The sequence below is a fragment of the Dipodomys merriami genome, unplaced genomic scaffold (assembly GCF_024711535.1).
Source record: "Dipodomys merriami isolate MVZ:Mamm:240054 unplaced genomic scaffold, mDipMer1.0.p SCAF_3, whole genome shotgun sequence".
Classification (NCBI taxonomy): domain Eukaryota; kingdom Metazoa; phylum Chordata; class Mammalia; order Rodentia; family Heteromyidae; genus Dipodomys; species Dipodomys merriami.
Window position 1 is genome coordinate 96,642,772 of NW_027204492.1, and position 24,853 is coordinate 96,667,624.

The 24,853-nt window shown below is 40.4% G+C and overlaps 1 protein-coding gene across 2 annotated transcripts; it reads right to left on the reverse strand.

Annotated features, from left to right (window-relative positions):
• Positions 1-17,819: 17,819 nt before the first annotated feature.
• Positions 17,820-23,022, reverse strand: LOC138839671 (melanoma-associated antigen B16-like). Of its 2 annotated transcripts, XM_070039244.1 has the most exons (3): positions 22,946-23,022; positions 22,801-22,871; positions 17,820-19,331 (listed from the first exon to the last, which is right to left on the reverse strand). In XM_070039244.1, exon 3 carries the CDS (start codon positions 19,278-19,280, stop codon positions 18,303-18,305), a length of 978 nt encoding a protein of 325 aa, XP_069895345.1. In that variant the 5' UTR covers positions 19,281-19,331; positions 22,801-22,871; positions 22,946-23,022; the 3' UTR covers positions 17,820-18,302. The 2 variants fall into 2 exon arrangements, with proteins under 2 accessions (XP_069895345.1, XP_069895346.1); XM_070039245.1 differs by lacking the exons at positions 22,801-22,871; positions 22,946-23,022 and adding an exon at positions 21,591-21,662.
• Between the last annotated feature and the right edge of the window lie 1,831 nt (positions 23,023-24,853).

Here is a 24,853-nt window from a genome sequence, read left to right on the forward strand (position 1 = left end):
AGGGGCGGAGTTGGAGGCGGAGTTGGGGGCAGAGTTGGGGCCCTTGTGGTTGGAGAATTCCTCTGATGTTCTTTAGTTCCAGAATGAATTGCTCTCCCACCAAGCACGGGAATGCTCCTTGATCCTTCAGCCTATCGTGTTCCTTTCCTCAGTCCGTATTCATAGGGACCCCCATTTTGGCTCATTTGTCTTTTTTTCCTTCTTTTCTTTTTTCTTTTTGATGTCTTCTCTGGGACTTAAAGTCAGGGTCTAGGTGTGTTGTTTTGTTTTTTAGTCAATTTGTTGAAGGCTAGTGTTCTATATCTTGAACCACTGCTCTACTTCTTGCTTTTTGTTGGTTAAAGGGAGATAAGAGTTTCATGGATATTTCTGCATGGGCTAGCTTTGAACCTTCATCCTCAGTTCTCAGCTTCCTAAGTAGTTAGAATTACTGTGCTCAGCCACCAGTATCCAATCAGCTCTTTTCTCTTTGATTTATCGATTCCCTGTAATGCAACCTCCAACTTCCAGGAGAAATTAATTTACATGACCAATTTTCTTACTTTTATTGCAACAGCTGCAGAATGTATGATTGTGTCTCTGCCTTAGTCTTGATGTTTCACTAAAATGTAACAGGGCTAGGAAGACAGTGACAAATACATGTGATGAGAAATCAGAGAAAAGAAAACATGGTCTTCGTTAGGCAGATTTCTGAATTTTTTGTATTCATGTAAAACACCAACTGTAATGGGCTTCTGATTGTCTAGATCATTTATATAATATGTGCAGGTGCCATATGATGATGAATATTATCTCTTATTTTCATAAATATAATTTATTGAGCTATACTTTTTCCTTGCTTTTATTTTCCAGTTTTGAAATACTGGAACAAATTTATCAAGTCTTATTTTCTTGAATTCTTTTTATCTGTTTTGTTTGTTTTGCAGAAAAATGTGTTTGCTAATCATTATGGAGTATTCTTAAATCATTTTGCTGGTTTTCATGAATTTATATATGGTGTTAATATACCAGATTATAGATTCAACTGTCCTCTAAACCTTGATGATCCAGGGCTATTTTAACAATGGCTATAGATTACTATTTCATATTACACTTGTCAACTAATTTTTTTAGTTAAAACTGGCCTATTAATTTATTTGTATTTTGCTAAACATTCTTTAACTTCATCTGGGTATTCAAATTTAAGAGTATGGGATTTTTGTTGTTGGTGGTGGTACTTGTGGGGCTTGAGCTCAGGGTCTGGAAGTTGTCTATGAGCTCTTTTGCTCAATGTTAGCACTCTCTACCACTTTGAGCCACACACAGTTCCACTACCAGTTTTTGGGTTATTAATTATAGATAAGATTCTCATAGGGACTTTTCTTCCTGAGCTGGCTTTGAACCAAGATCCAATATCCCAACTTCCTGAGTAATTAAGATTATAGGTATAAGCCACTGGTGCCGGGCATGTACAATGATATTTTAAAATTTTTTAAAAGATATTTTATGGTAGGTTTTATTATTTTAACTGTGTATGTTAATTGTACAAAGACTTCATTGTGCTATTTCTATGCATGCATAGAACTCACCTGCTTTATATTGATGAACTCATTAACTGTTTTTTTTTCATATTGCTTAGCTGGATGCATATTTCTTCCTAAGGAACCTAGTTTTTGGTAAAATTTCCAAGATCCTCTAGATAAGCCCACATAGCCAAATTTTATCCCTTGTTAACTTGATGTAACAGATGTAGAATTTCTGTTTCAGAAGTAAGTCATACCAGCAGCCACATTTGAACTGATCATAAAATGTTCTCGTCAGCATCTCTTTATTTGGGGACAGCGCATATATAGGGCTTTCCTATTTTTATGCTAAGGATATACCTAAAAAGTTAATTGCAATTTTTGTTCTTTGCAGTGCAATAGAAGCACTTGTCTTAACCTTGATCTTTTCAGCTGTTAATTCCAATTTGTTAGCTGAGATACAAAAATATGAATCATAATACTAAACATTAATTGGACTTTATCACCTCACAATTAATACCTTTTGCTTTTGAAAATATATTTTTGAGATAATGAAGAGCAAGTCACATATTGAAATAAAATTATTTATTAAGCTACTAAAAAGTAGGTAATCCAGAAAATACAAAGAACTTAAAACTTCAATAGTAAGAAACTGATCAATCTGATGTTAAAAATTATTGAAAAACTCTAAAAGATCCTTTAACAAATGAAAGTCTGCAGATGAGATAAAACAAATAAATGCATGGAATAGTGCTTAACATCAAAATCCATTATGAAAATGAGGGTTCTAGCCACCATTAGAAATTGTGGTACACCGTTTAGAAAGCCTAATATTGAAAATAGATCATGACACTGGGGCATCAAGTCTGTAATCCCAGCTAATCAGGAGGCTGAGAGCTGAGGATCACCTGATTGGAAGCCATCCCAAGCAGGAAAGTCCATGAGATCCTTATCTCCAACTGAACTCCAGAAAACCAGAAGTGAAACTGTGGCTCAAAGTAGGAGAGAACTAAACTTGACTTAAAGAGCTCAGGTACATCACCGAGGCACTGAATTCAAGCCTCAAGATCGACAAAAGAAAAATAGAATAAATATAACTTACATATGTTGTATATGGAACCACCATATTTTACCACCATTTTCAAATACAGTAATCCATACACAAACCATGTGAATGCCATTAGTAGTATTAACTATTACTCTCTCCTTTTTTCTTCCTATTTTTTGTGCCAGTTCTGAGGTTTCAACTCAGGATCTAGACACTATCCCAAAGCTTTTTGTCCTCAATGTTAATAGGTTACCACTTGAGCCACAGCACTACTTCCAACTTTTTGGAATTTCATTGGCGATAAGCATCTCATGGATGTCCCACTTGGGCTGTTTTCAAACAGCAATGTTCAGGATTATAGGTATGAACCACTGGCACCCTGCTTCCTCATTTTTAAACAATTTAGTCAAGATACTGGCACTTATCTATGGTTTGCTTGCTCACAGCTGACCCAATACTACTCAAGCCTCTCTCTCAACTTGGCTTACCTCACTTAACATCATTTGTTCTAGGTTCATTTTCCCTGAAAATGACATACTACATTCTAATGGCTGTGTAAAATTCCACTGTGTATAGGTACCACGTTTTGGATCCACTCATCTATTTTAGGGCATCTGGGATGTTTCCACAATTTGGCTATTGTGAATAGAGCAGCAATGAACATGGATGTGCAAGTGTCTTTATGGTATCTTGATGTGACGTTCTGGGTAGATGCTCAGGAATGATATAGCTGGATCATAAGGAAGAACTATGTTTGGATTTTTGAGGAACCTCAGACTGCTCTGTAGAGCGGTTATACCAGTTTACATTTCCACCAACAATGCAATAGAATTCATTTTTCCCCCACATCCCTGTCGATGTTTGTCATTGTTCAGTTTCACAATGTTGGTCAGTTGAACTGGGGTGACATGGAATTTCAGAGTTTTTTTCATTTTCATTTCTTTATGGCCAGGAATAATGAGTATTTCCTTATGTGTTTCTTTGCCATTCTTATCTTTTCTTCTGAAAAGTCTCTCCCTAGCTTCTTTGCCCACTTATTACTTGGTTTATTAGCTTTAGAAGGGCTTAGTTTCTTGAGCAACATGTATTTTGGACATTAGGCCTTTGTCCAATGTTTTGCTGGTAAAGATTTTCTCCCAGTCTGTTGGTTATATATTTACTAAACTAAAATTTTAGTGAATATGTCCTTTGTGGTGCAGAAAGTTTTTAGATTGATGTAATCCCATATGTCAAATCTCTCTCTTATCTAATGTGCCCTTGGGACTCTTCAAAAACTTTCTGCCTATGCCTACAAGTTCTAGTATGTTTCCTACTCAGTCTTGCAGTAGTTTCAAAGTTTCAAGTCTGATGGTGAGGTCTTTGTTCCAATTTGTGTTGATTTTTGTGCATAGTGACAAACAAGGATACACTTTTGTCTTTCTGATTACGGATGCCTAGTTTTCACAACAATTATTGAAGAGGCTATAATTTTTTCACTGCATATTTTTGATTTCCTTATCAAATCTAAGATAACTGTAAGTATGTGGTTTTATTTCCTGATATTCTACTCTGTTCCATTGATCTTTGGCTCTTTTATTGTGCCAATACCAACCTGCTTTTGTTATTATAGCTCTGTAGTAGAACTTGAGTACTAGGATTATAATACCATCAATATTACTTTTTTGTTGTTGCTGTTGTTGGTCGTGGGGCCTGAACTCTGGGCCTGGGCACTATCCCTCAGCTCTTCAGTTCAAGGCTAATGCTCTACCACTTGAACCACAGTGCCACTTCTGGCTTTTTCTGCTTATGTGGTGCTGAGGAATCAAACCCAGGGCCTCATCTATGCAAGACAAGCACTCTACCACTGAGCCACCTTCCCAGCCCATCAACATTACCTTTTTTGCCTAAAATTGCTTTGGCTATTCGAGATATTTTGTTGTTTCACATGAATTTTTGGATTGTTTTTGCTATCTTGGTAAAGAATTGAGATTTTGATGGGGATTGTATTGAATTTATAAGTAAGTTTTGGCATTATCACCATTTTTACAGTATTGATTCTACCTATACATTAACATGGAAGGTCTTTTAATTTCCTGATGTTATCTTTAATTTCTTTCTACAAATTTCTATAGTTTTCACTGTAAAAGTCTTCTGCTTCTTTGATTAGTTTTATTACTACATATTTTAGGCTATTAAAATGGTGCTGTTTTCCTGATTTCCCTCTCTGTTTGTGCATTGTTGGTATACAGAAAGGCTACTGATTTTTGTGGGTTAATTTTGTATCCTGTTACTTTGCCAAAGTCATCAATAAGATTTAAGAGCTTGGGGATGGAATCTTTTGGGTCCTTTAGGTATAAGATCCTGTCATCTGCAAATAGGGATTGTTTGACTTTTTTCCTTGTGTGAATCCTTTTTGTATCTTTTCCTTGCTTATTGATCTGGCTAGGAATTCCAGAACTATATTGAGAAGTGGAGGAAATGGGAATACTTGTCTTGTTCTTGATCTGAAAGGGAATGGTTTTAGTTTTTCACCATTCTGTATGATGTTAATTTGTTGGTCTGACATATATAATCTTTACTATTTTGAGGTGCGTTCCTTCTATTCCTAGCTTCTCCAGAGCTTTTAATATGAATGAATGTTGGATTTTGTAGAAGGCTTTTTTTCTGCAACTATTGAAATGATCATGTGGTTCTTGTCTTTGGCTTTGTTTATGTAATGTATTTTGGGTATATTAAACCAGTCTTGCATTTCTGGGATGATACCTACTTGTTCATAATATATTATATTTTTGATTACTTGCTGCATTCTGTTGGATAGTATTGTATTGAAGAGCTTTGCAATTATGTTTATCAGAGAGATTAGTGTGTAATTTTCTTCATTGAATGCCTCCATGGTTTTGGGATGAGAATGCTATTGGCTTCATAAAACAAGTTTAGAATTGATCATTTTTCTATTTCAGAGAAAACTGTGAGGAATAATGTATTAGATCAACTTAAAAGTTCTACAGAATTCAGCCATGAATCCACTGGGACCTAGGTTTTTTCTTGCTGGAAGACTGCTGGTTACTTCCTTAATCTTGCTTCATGTTATAGACCTGTTTAAGTGGTTTATATCTTCTTAGTTCAACTTAGGCAGTTTTTAATGTCTCTAGGAATTTATCAATTTCTACTAGTTTTTTCATCCTATTTGAGTACAGGTGTTGAAACATACTTCATAATCATTTGGATTACTCAGATGTTTGTTGTAAAGCTTCTTTTTGCATCTCTGATTTTGTTGATCTGAGTCTATTCTTTGCTTTATCAATTTAGCCAGTGGTGTATCACTTTTATTTATTTTTTCAAAGAACAAGCTTTTTATCATTGATTTTATGTATAGTTTTTTAAAGTCTCTATTTCATTGACTTTTGCCTTAATCTTTACTATCTCTCTCTGTCTAGTAGTTTTGAGTTTGGTTTGTTCCTGTTTTCCTCGCAACTATACTTGCATCACGAGGTATTTTACATGTGCTATTTCTTTATATGTGCTGTTTTCTTTATATGTGCATTTAGGGCTATGTACTTGACTCTCAACACTGTTTTTGAAGTATCCCATTGTTGAAAACTAGTTTAATTCCATTGTAATCAGATAGGATGCAAGGAGTTATTTCAATCCTTTTGTATTTATTCAGGGTTATTATGTGTCCTAGGATATGGTCAATTTTGGAGGATGTTCTAGGGGCTTCTGAAAAAAAAGTGGTTGTGTGGTTGTTGGATGAAATACTCTGCAGGTGTATATTAAGTTCATTTGGGTTACAGTGCCATTTAATTCAGGAGCTTTTTTTTTGCTGCTCTTTTATTTGGCTTACCTATCCTTTGGTGAGATGGCAGGTTAAATTCTCTCACTATTGTGTTGTGCACTATCATGTTCTGTAAGTCTAAAAGTGTTTAATATATTTAGGTGCTCCATTGTTTGGTGGATGAGTATTAATTGCTGTGATTCTCTTTTCATGGATCATTCCCTTTATTAATATGTAATGACATTCTTTGGCTCATCATACAGATTTTAATGAGAAGTCTATTTTATCAAATATTAGTATGGCTACTCTGGCATTCTTGCAAATGCATTTGCATGAATGCCCATTTTCTATCCCTTCATTTGGAATTTGTGTTTATCTTTGACTGTAAGATGAGTTTCTTGAGGACAACAAATGGATGGATTTTGTTCTTGATCCTATCTGCTGCTCTATGTCTTTTGGTCGGGGAATTGAGCATGTTAATGTTTAATGTTACTATGGAGAAATACATCATGTTTTGTATTTTGTTGTTTTCCTATAATGTGCTTTTTTTCTTCTTCTTTTGTTTACTAATCTAGTCGTGTAGTGATTTTTATGCAGTGCTGCATTTTCTCGACTTTGATTGTTTTCTTCAGTTTGTACGTTTCACTTTAGAATACTTTGTAGTGCTGATTTAGTGTTCATGAATTCCTTTAGTTTTTGTTTGTCGTGAAAATTTTTAGTTTCTCCATCAATTGTGAATCTTAGCTTTGCTGGGTATACCAGTTTGGGTTGGCAATTGTCATTCTGAGCTTGAATTATACCACTTGAGGCACTCCTTGCATTCAGAGTTTGTGGGCATAAATCTGCACTAATTTTATTCCTCTTTCCACTGTAATATAGTGCCCTCTTTGATTTTTCTTCATTTAAAATTAATTCCTTGTTTCTTAAATCCAAAGTTTCACTACAATGTATCTAGAGGTATTTCTTCTCAGATCCTGCCTGCTAGGAGTTTTATAAGCCCCTGTCAAATGGGTAACATCCTCTTGAAATGAGGGAGATTTTCTTGTATTATTTTGTTAAATAGATTTTCAATGCCTCCCGACTCTGTATAGTTTCGATCTTTTGGCCCAATCTGCCAATTCTTGACATCCCTTTTCTATGGTCTGAGTATTTTTCCATACCTTTAATTTTTGTTATAATTCCTCTGCTTTATCTTATGCTCTTGATAGTCTACTTTCTACTGTACTTTTTCTGTTACCTATGCTTTCAAGTGTTTTGCAATAGGGAAATAGATCCACTCATGTCTCCCAGCTCTTTGATGATAACAATTCTCAGAGTGTTAATTTCATCTTTCATTTCCTTCCTTGATGTGTATAATGTTTCTATCTTCTTATGCATATCTTGCATTTCCTCCTTCAATTCTTCTATTTGTTTTGGGATCTGCTCTTTTCATTGGCCATTTCTCTCACCATTACTTCAATGATTCTTTTGTTCTCTGTCTCTTCTTCACTCTCACTAGAACCCTTCCCTGAATTGTTTATGGCTTTTAAGAGTGGCAATTGTTTTGATTGCTTATGAATTTTGTGATCTTTTGCTGTGATTTATGCATTTGGGTTCAGGGTTGATAGAGGTCCTTAAGCTTAGGTATTAACTTCAGTGGTAGTGGGTTGTGGTTTTATGGCTTTCTGAGGGCACTGTATAGTTTGTATCTCCAGAAATATATGGGAAGGCTTCTGGGTCCAGCTGAGTATTGTCTCTGGTCCCAGTGTGTTGCAGGGTGCTGTATGCTAGGACATAGAGAAGCCTTTTGTGCCAGTTCGACATGAAACCTGGTGCTGTGGGTTGTCATTGGTGTCCCACACTAGACATCCTGCCCACCCCGGCTATGGATGAGGGCATCCTGAAAGAAGCAACGGATAGCTTTTGTGGTCACCTAGGAGCAGACCCTGAGTGCTATGGTGTGGAGAGCTGCGGGAGCCGACGAAAGATGACGAGGCCGCATGGCACGGCCACGACCTAAGATGGCGCTGGCTTCCGCCTTCCGCCTTCCCGATGGCGAGTGCTCTCTGTGAAAAACAACTCCTTATATGGCTATGGCTTGGCTACTGGCTTGCTTCCGTGTTTGCGACCCTATTGGTATTTGCCACGTGGCACCTCGGGATTGGCCATCCAGGAGGCTTATAACCGGAGTGCGGATGCGGGGCAAGAGACAAGGTAGAGGGAAAAGCTAGCAAACAAGGTTCCTGAATAAACTGCTTTGAGAAGAATCCCCGGTCGTGTCTTCCTTGCTGGTCGAGGTGAATGCGACAGCTGGTGGCCCATATGGGGAACTAACTCCACAAGGGATTCAGAACTCCTGGCAGTCAGGGTGGTGCACCGGTAAGTTCCCAGGAAAAGGGAAATCCGCGACAAGAGCGGGGGTAAGTTCCCAGGTAAGTGGGAATCCGCGATTAAAGCGGGCATAATACGGGGCTCTTCTCTGTAGATAAAGAGAGAGCGGAAACCCGGGAAGAAATACAGGCCTAAAGTGAAAGTAACAAAAGATAAAATTTTTTAATTACTAAAATGGGCTCTGCGACATCACATCCAATTTTTCTGGCCTTGGAAGAGCTGCTACACTGGAAAGGGCTGAAGTTAAAAAAGGATACTTTACAGAGGTTCCTTGATGCATGCAACATTGTAGCTCCTTGGTTCATAGTGTCCAGGAGCCTTACAGCAGCTTCTGTGGGAAAAGTTAGGGAGGGATTTGGACTTTGCCTATAAACAGGGCACATTAAGGGCAGGAGTCTGCCCCATTTGGGCATTGATTAGGGGCTGCCTGGAGGATCAGAGCTGCTGTGAGATGATAGAAAATGGACAGTCAGTACTGGAGCAGTTACAGAAGGAGAGGTCAGAGGAGGCGATCAGTGAAAAGGGAGACAGTGAACAGGGCAAAAGGAGACAACTATACCCAAAACTGTCTGAGCTAAAAAAGGAAAGAGAAAGTTCCAGCGAGTTAGAGGAGGAAGAAGTGAGAGCACTTATTCAACAGATGAGAAGGAGCCGTATAAAAAAGCTAAGCCAACCTGCACTTAACGAGGTGGGGGATACTGTCTGCATTTCCGAGGCCCATGCCCGTGAGACATGACGCCTCTCTTTTCCCTAAATTTTTCACCACAAATAAGACTCTTAACCTTCCCTTTTACCCAGAGGATAAAGAAATGGCAGGGATAGGTGAAGCTAGAAAAATTAGCTTGATAGGCACGCTATGCTTTCGCTTAAGTGATGTGACCTTTAATGGTAGTTGCATAGCCTTGACTCGTTCCCCAGCCGCTTATTTTAGATATTGGAATGGGAATCCGAGATCAACTGAGGTTTGGGCAAATGCTACTGGATTTGTTGGTACTGTTTTAGGCAGATATTATGAAAGTTTAAAGTTAAGCAAGAACCCGTGGAGTGTTAAACAACCTAAATGGGCCCCCTTTTGCTTGCCTGACCGTATGGGGGAAGCTTGGCCTTGGACAGGTTGCCAATCATGACAAGTTGTTTGGGCTGATGAGTCTGAGCGTTTTTCATTCTCCCCTAGTGTCTTGTCCGATGCTAGTGTAGTATTTAGGGCTGGAATTAATCCCTTTAATAATTGGCTGTTATGTGGTCTTAATGGAAGTTGCTTGCAGGCCGAACCTATAGTTATGCTGCAAGGAGGTCATTTTTTTATAGCAAACATGACTTGTAATTTGATTCGTACTGCTCGTACTGTGGGTGCCAATTGTCATTTTAGTAAGAATTATACGGTAATTAGCTATCAGCCTACCCCCGTGTGTGTGGTTTCCCCTTTTGTGTTTTTGATAATTAACAACATCTCTATATGTTCAGATGATGTATATGCTTGTACTAATGAAACCTGCTATTATGCTACCTGCTAGAGTTCTCAGTATCTGTTAGCTATAGTTGCACGCATTCCGCGTTGGGTGCCTGTGCCAGTAGATGCTTCTCAAGCTGTAACCTTGTTTAGGCATAAGAGAGATTTTTGGCATCACTGCGGCCATTGTAACTGCTATAGCTGTGGCTGCTGCGAGTGCGACGGCTGCCGATGTCGCCATGTCACATACTGTGCAGACGGCTCAGACTTTAAATAACTTGTCAGCTACTACAGCCAGAGCTCTGAATTTACAACAAGTGGCCATTGCACAATTAAAAGGAGGACTGATGCTGCTAAATCAAAGGGTTGACCTTGTGCAGGAGCAGGTTGATGTCCTGTGGCAGTTGGCTCAGCTGGGATGTGTTCAAAAATATGAAGGGCTTTGTATTACTGCTATTCAGTATTATAACTATACCCAAGCAGCAAATTTGTCTAAACAACTGTCAAGTTATCTTTTAGGCAACTGGATGGGGGAATTCGACCAATTGATATTGCAGCTACGATCGGCCATTGTCGCGGTAAACTCCACCCGGATGCCCTGTTGCAAGATGTTTCCTCCTGGATTTTGACAGCTGTGGATCATTTGAAGGAGTGGGCGGGAATAGGCTCCCTTATTGGTATCCTGGCATTGGTGATCTTGTTGTGCCTATGGTGCATATACGGGATTAGGAGCTCGCAGCGTAGAAGTATGGCTATGGTGGTCCAGGCCTTCACTGCCATTGAGGCCGGACAGTCCCCTCACGTGTGGCTTGCCACATTAAGAGAATAGCACAGAGTATAAGGCAAACACACTGCAATTGGGCAAACGCACTGCACATGGGAATCACTTCCTGGCGTGAGCCCAAGAAGGGCATGTTGGGTTGCAAGTGGGTTGATGCCCAAGATCCCACCTCTGCAAAAAAGGCATCGGATGGGCCTGGTCGTCACTGGGGAAGGCGCGCACCTCAGGCGAACACCAGTGCAAGGTCCTCTCATTAATGTTTCAGACAGAGGCCCAACCTCTACTCTTACCTGTCGCTCAATAAAACAAAAAAGGGGGAGCTGTGGAGAGCTGCGGGAGCCGACCAAAGATGGCCGGGCCCCATGGCACGGCCACGACCTAAGATGGCGCTGGCTTCCACCTTCCACCTTCCCGATGGCGAGTGCTCTCTGTGAAAAACAACTCCTTATATGGCTATGGCTTGGCTACTGGCTTGCTTCCGAGTTTGCGACCCTGTTGGTATTTGCCATGTGGCACCTCGGGATTGGCCATCCAGGAGGCTTATAACCGGAGTGCGGGTGCGGGGCGAGAGAGAAGCTAGAGAAAAGCTAGAGGGAAAAGCTAGCAAACAAGGTTCCTGAATAAACTGCTTTGAGAAGAATCCCGGGTCGTGTCTTCCTTGCTGGTTGAGGTGGATGTGGCACTATGGTACATATGGATTCCCCAGCTAGCTTTTGAAGCTGTCTGGTGTGGGTGATATCCTTGATACTGTGGGTGGTGGATTCTCATGTGAGGGGTGAACACAGAGGCTTTGGGTCCAGCTGCATGCAGACCCCACCCCACCCCAAGGCCAGTACTGTGCTGCTCAGGACTGTAAAGTTGAGCTTAGATGATCGTTGCCCCTTTGTGCTGTGGGTGGCCGCAGTGTCCCTTTCATGGATGCACCAAGGTTGTGAGCTTTTAGAGAGCCCTCTCTGTGCCCACAGGCTGGCATTAGACTCCTCACCAAGGCCTTTCCCTCATGAGTGTTACACATTTGCTGTCATTGTTCAGATAAACCCTTTCCTGGGGTTAATGCCCCCAATGAGACCAATGCTGGGGTTCAAAATTCAGCTTTTCATTCAACCCTGGTGACTGAGTTCAGGGGTAGAACTCTGAGATTGGGGTCTTCTGGCCTGGTTTCTGGTTTTAGTTAGCACCAGCTAGAGGCTTGATTTTCCCTTAGCCCTGAGAGCTGAGCTCAGGGACAGAGACTCCGGTTTTGAGCACTGACCTTCTGTTCTTCTATCTGTTCCACATAGGATCAGTTTCTATCTGTATTGGGAGTGACTTGGCTGGAAGCCTTTGCTATGCCTTTTGTCACAAGCCAGCAGGAAGTTAAATCCTCTGGGAAGGGTATGGACCAAAACTGGTGTGATCTTTATATAAAAGTCTCAGGCTTTGTCCTTTGTCCTTGGTTTACCCATGCCCTACCTCACCAGTGGCTGAATATTCTCTTGCCTAGTTCCAGCTCAGACCACTGCTTTCTCTGAGTGCCTATCACCAAACTTTGTCCCTTTTCCAAAACTCCCCCAAATGCAAATTCCTGACAGTCAGAGGGAGGTTAAACCCTTACTTTGCTGATGGTAAAGCTGAGATCTGCACAATCTCTGGGTTCTGAGCTCAGAATTTTGTCTCTTGTTTATGCTCCCTCCCCCATCTTCCTATGTCCAATCCCTGCTTCTGAGCCAGGGTTTGAGCTCTTCCCCAACCCTTCTAACAGGCCAACCAGAGATAGTAAGTATGTGACTTACAGTGCTTGGTGCTCATGTGGTATCCTTTTTGGTTTCTCCTATGAAGTTGTTGCTCTGTTACACTGTGCTGTTGTTAGGTGGGCTTCTCCAAGCAGAGACCTGGGTTGGAGTTCTGAGCCAAGTTGAGGGCTGCTTTGTGTGTTGCACTTTCCCAAGCAGAGACCTAAACTGAATATGGTTTGGTTCTAAGTGGGGATCTTCACTGAGCAGACATTGAAGGCCAAGCTATAATTCACACAGAGTGGTGGGCTGCAGCCCAGAGGGTTGTGATGGGACCTGGTTATGCAGACCTGCAGTTTTTTCGATTTTTCTCCTATTCCTGAATTATAAGTTTGATGTTTCTTCATTAGAGCTAGGTACTGATGTCTTGCCTTCTTGTCTGGAGCTTTGTATTTCTGCATGAGGAAACAAGGCTCTGGTATTGCCCTTTCTTCCACCTTGTATCAGCCTCCCAGCACAAGACTTAAAAACAAACTTTACCACATACAACATGGGTGCCAAATGAGCAGATACAATTATGCCAAACATAATTACTTAGTGAAATGTAAATTTAAACCACTGTGAGTTGCCATTACCCGTCAATTTGGACGGCTTCAAACTGACAAGAATTTCCATGTACAACTGGGTATATGAAGACTCTTTATATCTCATTGCATTAATCTGGGGTCTGAAAGGACTGAGCCTTCTGAAAAAGCATTTAAAAATTCCTAACATTATGAATATGCACTTAAGTTTCATGTCTATACATTTCTTAGAGAACTGTTTAGAAAAAGTTTCATTCTACTATTTTCCAAAACTGAACATGCCTTAATACTTGCACAGTTACCCCTAGAAATCAGTAAAAAAAAAATTCTTCTTCTGGGACAATTAGTACTATGAATAGGACAGACAGGAGGGTTGAATTCTTATAGTTTTCTTAAGCAAAAATAGTATGCCTGCCAGTAAAATATTTTTCCCTGTTGGAAAAAGTACAGAAATTTTAGTAAAGCATCAAAGATTTTGTTACACAGTGGTTTCCATAGCGTTTGGCTTTTCCTGTCATTGATGAATGAGACTTAATTACAAAAAGTTTTGCTGGGCACTGGTGGCTCATGCCTGTAATCCTAGCTACTACGGAGGCTTAGATCTGAGGATCACAGTTCAAAGCCAGCCTGGGCAGGAAAGTTCGTGAGACTCTTTCCTCCAATTAACTTCCAGAAAACCTAAAGTGGCACTGTGACTCAAGTGGTAAAATGCTCACCTTGAGCTGAGAAGCTGAAGGACAGTGCCCAGGCCCAGAGTTCAAGCCCACAACCAACAAAAAAAAATAATAAAAAGTTTTACCGATTCCTCAGTTTTTCATAATTTCAGCCAACAAAATTTTTGCCCTTTTGTTACAATTGAAAAATTGCAGGGCAGACATATATATTAATATTTTTCAAAAAGATTTAAACCTTAATTCTTGACAGATTTTAGCAAAGTATTTTATTATCATGGATTTTGTTTAATATCAGGAAATGCTCAGACATATGTTTTGGAAACTCTTTGGAGCTGACATTTGTAAAAGTTTATACACTGTATTCAAGCACATAGCGAAGCTAATTCGTAGGCCATAAGTCACAGATAATGATTCATTTTGAAACTTAAATTTATAAAAATTCAACTTGAAATCTCTCAGTGGCTTAAAAATTACCTCTTCAGCAGGATGCTGGCAGTTCACACCTGTATTCCTAGCTACTCTGTAAACTAAGATCTGAGGATTGCAATTTGAAGCAAGCTTGGGGAAGAAAGTCTGGAGATTATGATTTCCAATTAACCACCAGAAAACTGGAATTGGTGCTGTGGCTCAAAGTGGTAGAATGCTAGTCTCGAGCAAAAACTTCAGTTAGGCACCAGTGAATCATACCTATATTCCTAGCTACTCAAGTGGCTAAAATGTGAGCCCTGGAAATCTGTGATACTCTTATCTCCAAAAATCTCCCCAAAATGCTAGAATTGGAGGCTGTGGCTCAAGTGGTGGATCACTAGCTTTGAGCACAAAAGCTTAGGGACAGCACCCAGATCCAGGGTTCAAACCTCAGGATCAGTCCCCCCCCCAAAAAAAAGCTGCTTCAACTTCATAAAGCTATCCATCAAATTAACACATAGCAAATTAGATTACTCTCATTAGTTACCTGAAAAAATATTTTCAGGAAGTGGTAGAAATGACTAGAAGGGAAGTCAGGCCTAACTTTTCCTGTCAACTTTTTCTCCCAACTGGTGTATATGTTATTATCATAGGAGGACAGACAGAAGGAATATACTGTCAAGGGGATGGAATACTCTAATTCAAGAGCAGGGCAAGTGATTCTTCAATACTTGTTGCAATGGGAAGATGGAATAGCCTTCAGAGGAGGATGCAAAGATTCCCCAGACCAGATTCCTGTTCAGAAAAGTGAGCATATTCAAAGACCTCAGGAAAGGTTGCCAAAATGTCCCAAAAATACCACACTACAGAAGTCTGCCACACCCTAGAATCAGCTTTGAAGGAACCTGCAGCAATGGGAAGAACTTCTCTAGATAAATGAAGCTCACAGATACCCCTTGTGTATGCTTTTACCTTATATTAGCCTTACTTTACAAAGACATTTTACTTCCATTGGTAACCTATTTCTTATTATATATTGAGTAGCATTAAGCGTGATAAGAGAAATCATTCAAGAGATAGCCTTAGTGTAAACAGAATTTAGTTTGTTGTAGATGAATGCATAGAAGAGGTCTAGTCACTGATTTATGTATTCAGTGCTTAACATGTGTTTTAATAAATCCTAACTTCTAGGGCTATTCTATCCTGTTCAGGGAAGTTACTATGTATGAGAAATGCATGAAATATTTTAGTACTATTTAATAATTAGCAGTGTTTACTCTGATTAATCCAATTCTATGTTGTTCAACCCTCATTTGTCCATATGTTATCTAAGTCCAATGTATCTTGAAAAACAAAGTACTTTTAATTATGAAGTATACAAAGAAATAGAAATGTTCCCCTACAAGTAAAACTATAAAATTTTTACTCAGTTTGATTAGTAATTTTGGTTGTCCCCCTCAGTAGATTTATTTCACATTCTATAGAAACTTAAATTTTCCCAATGCACAGCTGCCTTTAAACATAAAATCCACTTTTTCATTCATTGAATCTCTGCCACATATTTTATCTTTTTCATTGTTTGAAAATTTACCTGGAAAATATCCTATTGAAATTTTCTGTGGAATTTCTCTTAGGAAATGACAGCTTCCTTCCTTACTCCCTTACTGGGTTCTAGTGCCTAAACTCAAGGGAAATTCAGGCTTATTTTTGGAAAACTCCTTGGAAATGATATGTATAAAACATTTAGTTTAGTTCCAAATATGATGGCACATAACTTTAATACAGAACTTGAGTGGTGTCTTGTTAATTTGAGGTTAGCTAGAGAGATAAAATAAATCTAAGGCCAGCCTAAACTGCAGTAATACCATGTTTCAGTAACAGAAAGCAAAGCAAACCAACCAAGCAACCAACCACACAAAGAAAACATTGTTCATTAATGAATTGCACAGGAGAGAAAATAGAGAATATGCTGCAACGTTACAAGTAATATACTTTAGCAAAAAATATTATCAACATTTTCTCTATTCAAGGCCTTTGGGCATAAAAGCTGAGAAAGTTGGAGCATTCATCACTTCAGTCTCAATGATCCATCCAGAAGCTTTTACAATATTAATTCAGTGAAGAATTTGAAATTTCTGAAAAACCCAAATTGCCATAGTTTAAACATCGTATGAGACACATCAGATGGCTCTATTCTGAAAATCTTGCTATTTGCAAGTATAGATTGGAGGTTATTTAGAGAAATAGTTTACAAAACCTCACCTCAATGGTTGGGTGCAATAGGATATGCCTGTGTTCCCAGGAATAGGCAAGTAAAATGGCTAAGTGGAGTGGTGTGTGCCTCTTATGACCAGTGACTGGAGGAACACAAGTTGAGACTGCAGCTCAAGCTCCCTTGCACATAAAGTGGGATCCCAGCTTGAAAACAACCAAGGCAAAAGTGGGCTGCAGTCATGGTTCAAGAGGTTAAATATGCCTATTAACCTCAGGAGAGATCCTGAATTCACTATCAATTACTACCAAAAATTAAATATTAAAAAAACCATCTAGGTGACGTGTCATCCATATAGATTTCTTGCTTTCTCTTAACCATATCTTTTACTTTACACTTGCTATGTGTGGTCCATTGCAAAGCTGTGACTCTAATAACTCACATTGCTTTGTTTACTTTTGTGGTAAGATATCTTTTTCCCTAGCATGTGTCTGAACTGTGACCTTCCTATTATATGCCTCCCATAATAGCTTGGGATACTGGAGTATAGCAGATGCTGCTATGAGTTGAGCTATGAGTTGAGAAGTGGTTATTAATAAACTTTTTCCATGTATTGGTTTCAAATTGAGAGCCTCCTCAAAATGAATTCCCAGAAAGTAAGGATTCCAGGATAAGCCAACTCAAACTTCCCTTGAATTGTTATGTTTTGTGTTTTTTTTTAATGTGTGCTGGTATGAGGACTTGAACTCGGGGTCTGACCACTGTACCTTACCATTATCCACACAAAGCCAGACCTCTACCACTAGAACCTCAGCTCTATTTCTGTGTTTTGGGATATTTTTGTTATTTAATTGAAGATTAGTGTCTCATGGATTTCCCTGACTGGGAAATCTTCCTACCACAATCCTTGGAAATAAGTAGCTAAGATTAGAGACCTGAACCACAGGTTATTAGTTTTTAGTTTTCTTTTATGTATCTGAAGATACTACCATTGTGTCTGTAAGACAGTTACATCTAAGATATGATATTTGTCTCTTGCTAATCCAGCCTTCACTCATAACAAGAGTACTGGGGGGAAAGGAGGGACAGATGGGAAGGGATGGGAAGGGGAAACAAAGGAGGAGGCAACCATGTTTGATAAGAAATGTACTCATTACCTTGCCCATGTAATTGTAACCCCTCTGTAGAGTCTGTTCACAATAAAAAAACAAGAGTACTTTAGAACACAAATATCAAATTTATTCATATAGAATAAAAGAATGAATATGTGATCAAATTTATTGAGGTTTATTTTTTGTAAATAATCAAATGAGCTATGAAAACTGTTTACAGTTCACACATTTTAGAGAATACACTAAATAACAAAGGAAACTAATCCTATAGTTAATTTTCTATTTTTATTGGCATGAAAGATCTTAAGTTAAAATTCTCCCAATTTCCAAAGAATTGGCGGTAGAAATGCATACTATTTTATTCCAGTACACACAATAAAATGAATCCTTTACAATGTTTCACAATGTAAAGAGAACTTGCATTACTTCACCTAACAAACAGTATTACAGATCAGACTAAATTTATTTTGAAACTTTTGAGACTTGAGGTTAATAACTTCTACTTAAAGACAAATCATTTCAAGATAAAAACATGAAAGATATAAAATCAATCATCACTACTTACAAAAAAATTCGAAATAGATATATGGTATGTTCTGTTAGGGCCTACATTCTTTGAACACTAACATCTATCATGAAGCAACTACTTGAAGAAACTACCTCTCATTAGGTGTGAATTTGCTGGTCATGGCATTCTAGCATTCAGTAGATGCAGAACCATAGCCAGCATGGCCTGATGCTTGGGAGAGGGCTCTTTCTTGCTCCTCAAGCTGAGCTTCTTCATAGAGAGATGGGAAATCAGTGGGATCAGTCCCACGAACCTTGGCCATAAACTCGAGGACTTTCATCTTAGTGGTTTCAGCATAGGCTCTTGGACCCCACAGGAGCTCATACTTCTCAGGATGACTATCAGGCCCCTTCTGGTACTCCAGGTACCCTTCCTTCACAAATTCATCAGTGAAGAGCTGCTTAGGATTGCCAAAGATGAAGTGCTTCTTGCAACAACAGATCTCCATCTCCTTCATAGCTTCCCAGATGTGCTCTTCAGTGGCACGGTGGCCCTTCATGAAGATCACACCCAGAAGAAATATCAGGAGGCCGGTCTTGGGAATGCCCACTTCTCCACACTGCATCCCATCATAGGTGAAGCCTTCTTTGTTGTAGATGCCAAAGCAGCGGTTGGTGGCATCCACTTCCTTCACTTCCAGGCCAAAGATAACTTCAAGGCGCAGACAGGCTTTCTTGAAGATTGCAGAATACAGGAGCTCATGCTCTCTGATGACAAACTTCATCATATCTTCCTTACTTAATGGCTCTTTCCGTTGATAATGGAGGAGCATGAGATTCATCAAGAAAGACACTTTCTTATCCAGAAGAGCCTCTATGGTATATGGGGTAGACTCATCTTCTTCGCTACTGGAGCTCTCATCACATTCACCTCCTTCGGCACCATGAATGCCAGTGGAAGAGGGGCTAGAGCTATGAGGATCCCCAGGATTATCGGGGGCCTCAACAGGAACCACCTGCATACTGCTTGTCACCACAGGATTGAGGGAGGACAGTGTTTCCTCCACAGCCTGGGAGACCTGGGCAGCCACTTGGCCCTGGGGCTCATGGCCCTGCTGAGGGCCTTTGTCATGGGAACCCTGTTGCTGCTCCTTATCATTGGGCATGATGACTCTTAGGCAGCAGTGAGGCTAGGCAGACAAGAAAGGTAGAATTGCCTAAGGGAGGAAGGGAAAATGTGAGATTACTGAAGGGTGGTCAATTCAATTGCAGTGATTCTGACAGAATCCTCATCAATGCTTTTCTTTTTGTTCATCACTCATGGGGACCTGAATTCAGGGCATGGGCACTGTTCTTGAGCTCTTTTTCTCAAGGCTAGTGCTCTACAATTTTGTGCCACAATACCACTTTCTACTTTCTGGTGGTGAATTGGAGCTAAGAGTCTCAGAGACTTTCTTGCCTATGCTGGCTTTAAAATAGAATCCTCAGATCTCAGACTCCTGAGTAGCTAGGACTACAGGTGTGAGCCACCAGTGCCCAGCTTATAAATATTTTTCTAAAGTGTGTTATAAGACTTCACTGGCCTCCTGCCTTCAGACTTGTATGGGGATCTAAGTAACAGTCAACTGAATAGAAAAATTATCAGGGCTCACAAAGGAGAGTCACTGTTGGACTCTGTGCCATCTGCCCCATTTTGTCTGAGCAAAGTAGTGTTTTCCTCTCATGACTCTTAAGTATTTTTAAACTTAGCTACTGGTAAAGCAGTGTCCTCTTCCCTGGTACAATACTAAGCTGTACACAAAGACCAAGCCCACAATTTCTAAGACACAAAGAAAAAATGCAAAGTTTGCACCTCCATCTTACTTTTCTCAGGATTCACAGGTCTGAAAAGGAAAAAAAACTCAATTCCTAAGGACATTTGTAAGGTGGTTGGATGCTACTAGTTATCTGAGGAACCTTGTTTAGAAACTAAGCAGGAGCCAAGAACCCTCTTTTATGAACTTTGATACTTACAACTAAGTTTCTAGCTCTTGCATGCCCCAGAGAACACAGTTAGCTTTCACCTGCCATTCAGAGCTTTCCTAATGCCTTGTGAATGAGCATAATACATAACTTTGCACTGTCACATCTGATCTTATGGAATGGGCAGCCTGTCAGCTTTTGCTCCCATGATTCTTGTCAGGTGCATTTCAGATCAGACTCTAACACTATGCTAAATCAGTCTATAAACTTGTCTACAAACACAGAGAAGCACAATAAAGGAATGAAATGAAGGACTATCTTTTTATCACAATGCAGTTTTCCTGGGATAATGTTAAGCAGTAGACAAAATGGAGTTCCATTTGATGTAGGCTCTCACTCAGGATCTTATGCTTGTCTCTTGACAGTCTTCTCTCTAGTGTACTGAACTGACATGTGACATAGTCACACAAGTCAAGAACATGTATGTCCAAAACTCAAAGAAAAAATAATGGAGAACTTGTCTGGAGATCCCTGGCAATGGTTCCCTGGGCAAAGAAAGTACTAAGAGATCTTTAATAGATCTTTAATAACTCTATATTCTGTGTGGATTCTTTTCAGTCATTAGTTTACATCTCCATAGAGCCTCCTGATAATTCCTTGGCATAGATTTCACTGCTTATTTTATCTCCTTTTGAAACCAAGAATAGCAGCTCTAAAGAATACTATGCATGCAGGGTGCCAGTTAGACTTCTGGCTATCTTTTGTTGAGCCTCTCAAAGTGTGCTTATAGCAAGCAGAAAAGTTTCTGAGGTGTCCTATCTATACTTTAAGCAAATGCAAAGCCTTTTGCTTAGTCAAGTTATACACTAAGGATATTCATGTGTGGCTCCTTCCTTCTGCTGACTTGATCTAATTTTCCATAGTCTCTAACCTAATATGGTTACCATCCCTTTATACTTCTGGCCTGATATCTCTTATAGTAATTCATTTCCTAGGAAGTAAGAAGCTTAGAGGGATTACTTCACATGAATATACCAGCATCTAAAAACTAAAAACATAGGTGACTATTTGCTCACTTGTGTTCTCAGCTGAGTGTTTCTTCATTATTTAGAATCCTTTTTAAAATACATTTTTATTATAAAAATAGTGAACAGATGGGTTACAATCACATGAGCAAAGTAATGAGTACATTTCCTATCCAGCATTGTTACCTCCTCCTTTGTTTTTCACCTACCATCCCTTCCCTCCCCACCTCCCTTCTCCCCCCCCCCAAGTTGCGAAGTTCATTTTCAACATAGTGTCTTGTACATCTCATGTTTACAATGGGTCAACCGGTATCCCTATTTAAGCATGTTGTTTTTCCCTTCCCCTCCCCAAATTAGAAAAGTGTATATACAAGATGCAGAGCACACACTTTAGATGAACTTTGGAATTGGCTGTCAAATGTTCTTGTCAGTCTCCCAGCAACAAATGCCCACGGGTTTGGAAAAAGAAAACAGATGCCATGATCTTACCTGGTCCACAAGATTCCCAGAACAGATCAACAAGGCATGGAAGGGACATACAAGATGCTGTTAGGCAGAATGCTGCCTGAACACTCTTCTGTTTGCCTCTTTCACTCCTTCCAAGGTCTAAGACTTAACTCTCAGCACAGAGTTTCATGTTTAGAACAATGTATCTTTTCTAGTACACAATGGATTTCAGCACAGAGTTTCATGTTTGCAACAATGTATCTTTTCTGGTACAGAGTCTTTCATAGGTACTTTCCCACTGGATCTCCCAAGGTTTTCATATAATCTGTAAATGTGGCACATTTTCTCTTCCTACAGAATTCAGTAACTTGTTCAGCAAAGAAAAAAACTGCATGACTTTGAAATTTAGAATGAAGATATGTATATTTTCACAGCCTTCCAGGTCTACTGTGCTTCCCCCAGAGCTGAAAAGATGGTGCACACTTTACTTATTTTTTACACCAATCATGGGGCTTGAACTGAGGGTATGGGTGCTGTCGTTGAGCTTTACTGTTGAGCCACAGAGAGTTCCACTTCTGTATTTTTAGTGGCTAATTGAAGATGAGTCTCAAGGAGTTTCTTGTAGGGCTGGCTTAGAATTGTAATCCTCAGCCTCCTAATTTAGTTTTACTCACAGGCATGAACTACTGAGCCCAGATGGCACAGACCCTTCTTTGTCATTTGTTGTTTATTCTCAATAACTTAATTGGAGTCTCTATACTGGACAGAATTCAATAAAGTACACTGTGCATGCAGGGTGCCCATGAGAATTCTGGCTATTTTTTGTTGAGTCTCTGAGGGTATGACTGCAAAAGCAGAAAGGTTTTGGAATGTCCTATCTACACTAAAACAGATGAACAACGCTTTGCTTAGTCAAGTTGTGCAACAAGGCTGTATTTATGTGCTGCTCCTTCCTTCTGCTGACTTGAGCTCACTGTCTACACATTCCCTCTTAGCATTGTTAACACTCATTCCTGCTAGTATCCTGACATGCTGCTTCTGGCCTGATAGCCCCTATATTAAATACACATCCTATTGAGCAACAGAAGGACTAGGGATATATATATATATATATATATATATATATATATATATATATATATATATATATATAATATACCAACATCTCAATAACGTAAACATAGGTGACTGCATTCAATCACTTGTGTTCTCAGGCAAGTGTTTCCTTCATTAATTTTTTTATATTTCTTACCCTGAAGTCCAGATGAACTTGGGAATTTGCTCTCAAATGATCTTTCCTTCCAGCTCCAAATCCCCACCAGTCTGGAAAAAGAAAAGAGAGGATATGATGGTAGAAGACCAATGCATACCTGCTCCAGAAGATTCCCAGAACTTACCGATGAGGCAGGGACCGGACCCACAAGGAGCTGTTAGGCAGAATGCAGCCTGAACACTCTTCTGTTTGTGTCCTTCAATCCTCCCAAGCCCAAGATTTAACTCCCAGCCCAGAATTTAGCATTTGCAACAATATATCCTTTCTAGAAAACACAGTGGAGTCATCAGTGGGTGTGTCTACTGGTTTTTCCCCCCTCCGGTTCTCCCAAAGTTTTCATATAATTTATGAGAATGTACTTGTAATTTTCCCTTCCTCTACATAATTCAATACATCTGTAAAACAGGGTAAAAACTGCATATCTCTGAGATGTTAGAAGAGGAAAAATATTTACAGCCTGACAGCCCTTTTGTGCTTCTAATATTGACAAGATGGCAAGGGCTTATTGGGTCCTCCTTCCTCAGTTGTTGGTTAACCTCACTGCACTGTACTGAACACAGTACATGAGACCAAGTAATCAGGGGCAGAAGCCAAATTCAATTTCCATCCCCACCACTCCTCTGCCCTTGCCATTCCCCCACCCCCCAGCTCTACAGTGGCTACTACTGCAGCTGCTGCGACCATGGCGTCTAAGAGGCACCGAGTAAATCTGCCACCATTGCCATTACTGCAGTCACCCCACCTTTCCCTGCTACACTCCATCTTTCCCTGCTGCACTTCATTAGTATTGAGTGGATCCACCATATTTATGCTGTTTGGAAACTTTCCAATCTTCTTCATAGAACAATTATGCCCATTCACCATTTCTTTCAGGCTGCAGGCCCCCTACTCTGTCCCCCCTCCACTGCCACTTCCGCTGCTACCACCACAGCTGCTGCCACCCCTCAGAAGTCTCCAGGGAATCAGCCATATTTATGCTGCCAGTGAACTTCACAATATTTCTTCATGGGACATTTCTACCCATTCACCATTTCCACTCTGCTGCCGTCCTACCCTCTGGCATGCAACCCTATTCCCATTCTGTTCTCAGAGGCATAGACTGCATCCGCTACACTTATGTTGCCACCAAACTTGCCAATATTGCTTCATGTGACATTTTATATCTCCTTTCCCCTTTGCTGCCTCCCCCCAATATAGCATCCCCCTCCCATGCCATCACCCTTCTCCCCTTCCCACTCGCCTTTGAAGTGTGAACTGCATCCACCATATTTATGCCTCTGGTGGACTTTGCAATGTTTCTTCATGGAACATTTTCTTTTCCCCATTCCTACCACCCCCTATCAAGCTGCCACCTCGGCCATCCCACTATGACCAATGCGCTCCCCGCCATGGTGCTGAACTGCCATATTAATTCTGTCAGTGAACTTCGAAATAGTTTTTCATGGGACATTTTCTTTTTCCCCAGTCCCCAATATGCCCTGCACTGATGCTATCTCACTCCCCCTTCCCACGCCACTGCTGCCAAGCTGCCTCCACAGACACTGTGCCTTCCCCAACCCTCCTCCCTCCATTCCTCAGAGGCGAGGGCTGATCCGCCATATTTATTCTGCAGGCAAACTCCAGTATTTTTCATAGAACATTTTCTTTTCCCATTTCCGCAAGGCTGTCAATCCCCAATCTTCCCCCCACCCCACTGCCTCCACTTCCCCCGCTCCCTCCCCCCCCTCCGCCGCCCCGCGGCTCCTCAGAGGTGAGGGCAGATCCGCCATCTTTATCCTGGGGAACTTGCCAGTATTTCTTCATGGAACGTTGTCTTTTCCCATTCCCCATTTCCACAAGGCTGCTTCCCCCAATCTGGGCCCCGGGGCCCCCCCGCACTGCCTCCGCTTCCCCCTCCTGTCCCCCCCCCCCCCCGCCGTCCCGCGGCGCCTCAGAGGCGAGGGCAGATCCGCCATATTTATTCTGCAGGCAAACTCCAGTATTTCTTCATAGAACATTTTCTTTTCCCATTTCCGCAAGGCTGTCAATCCCC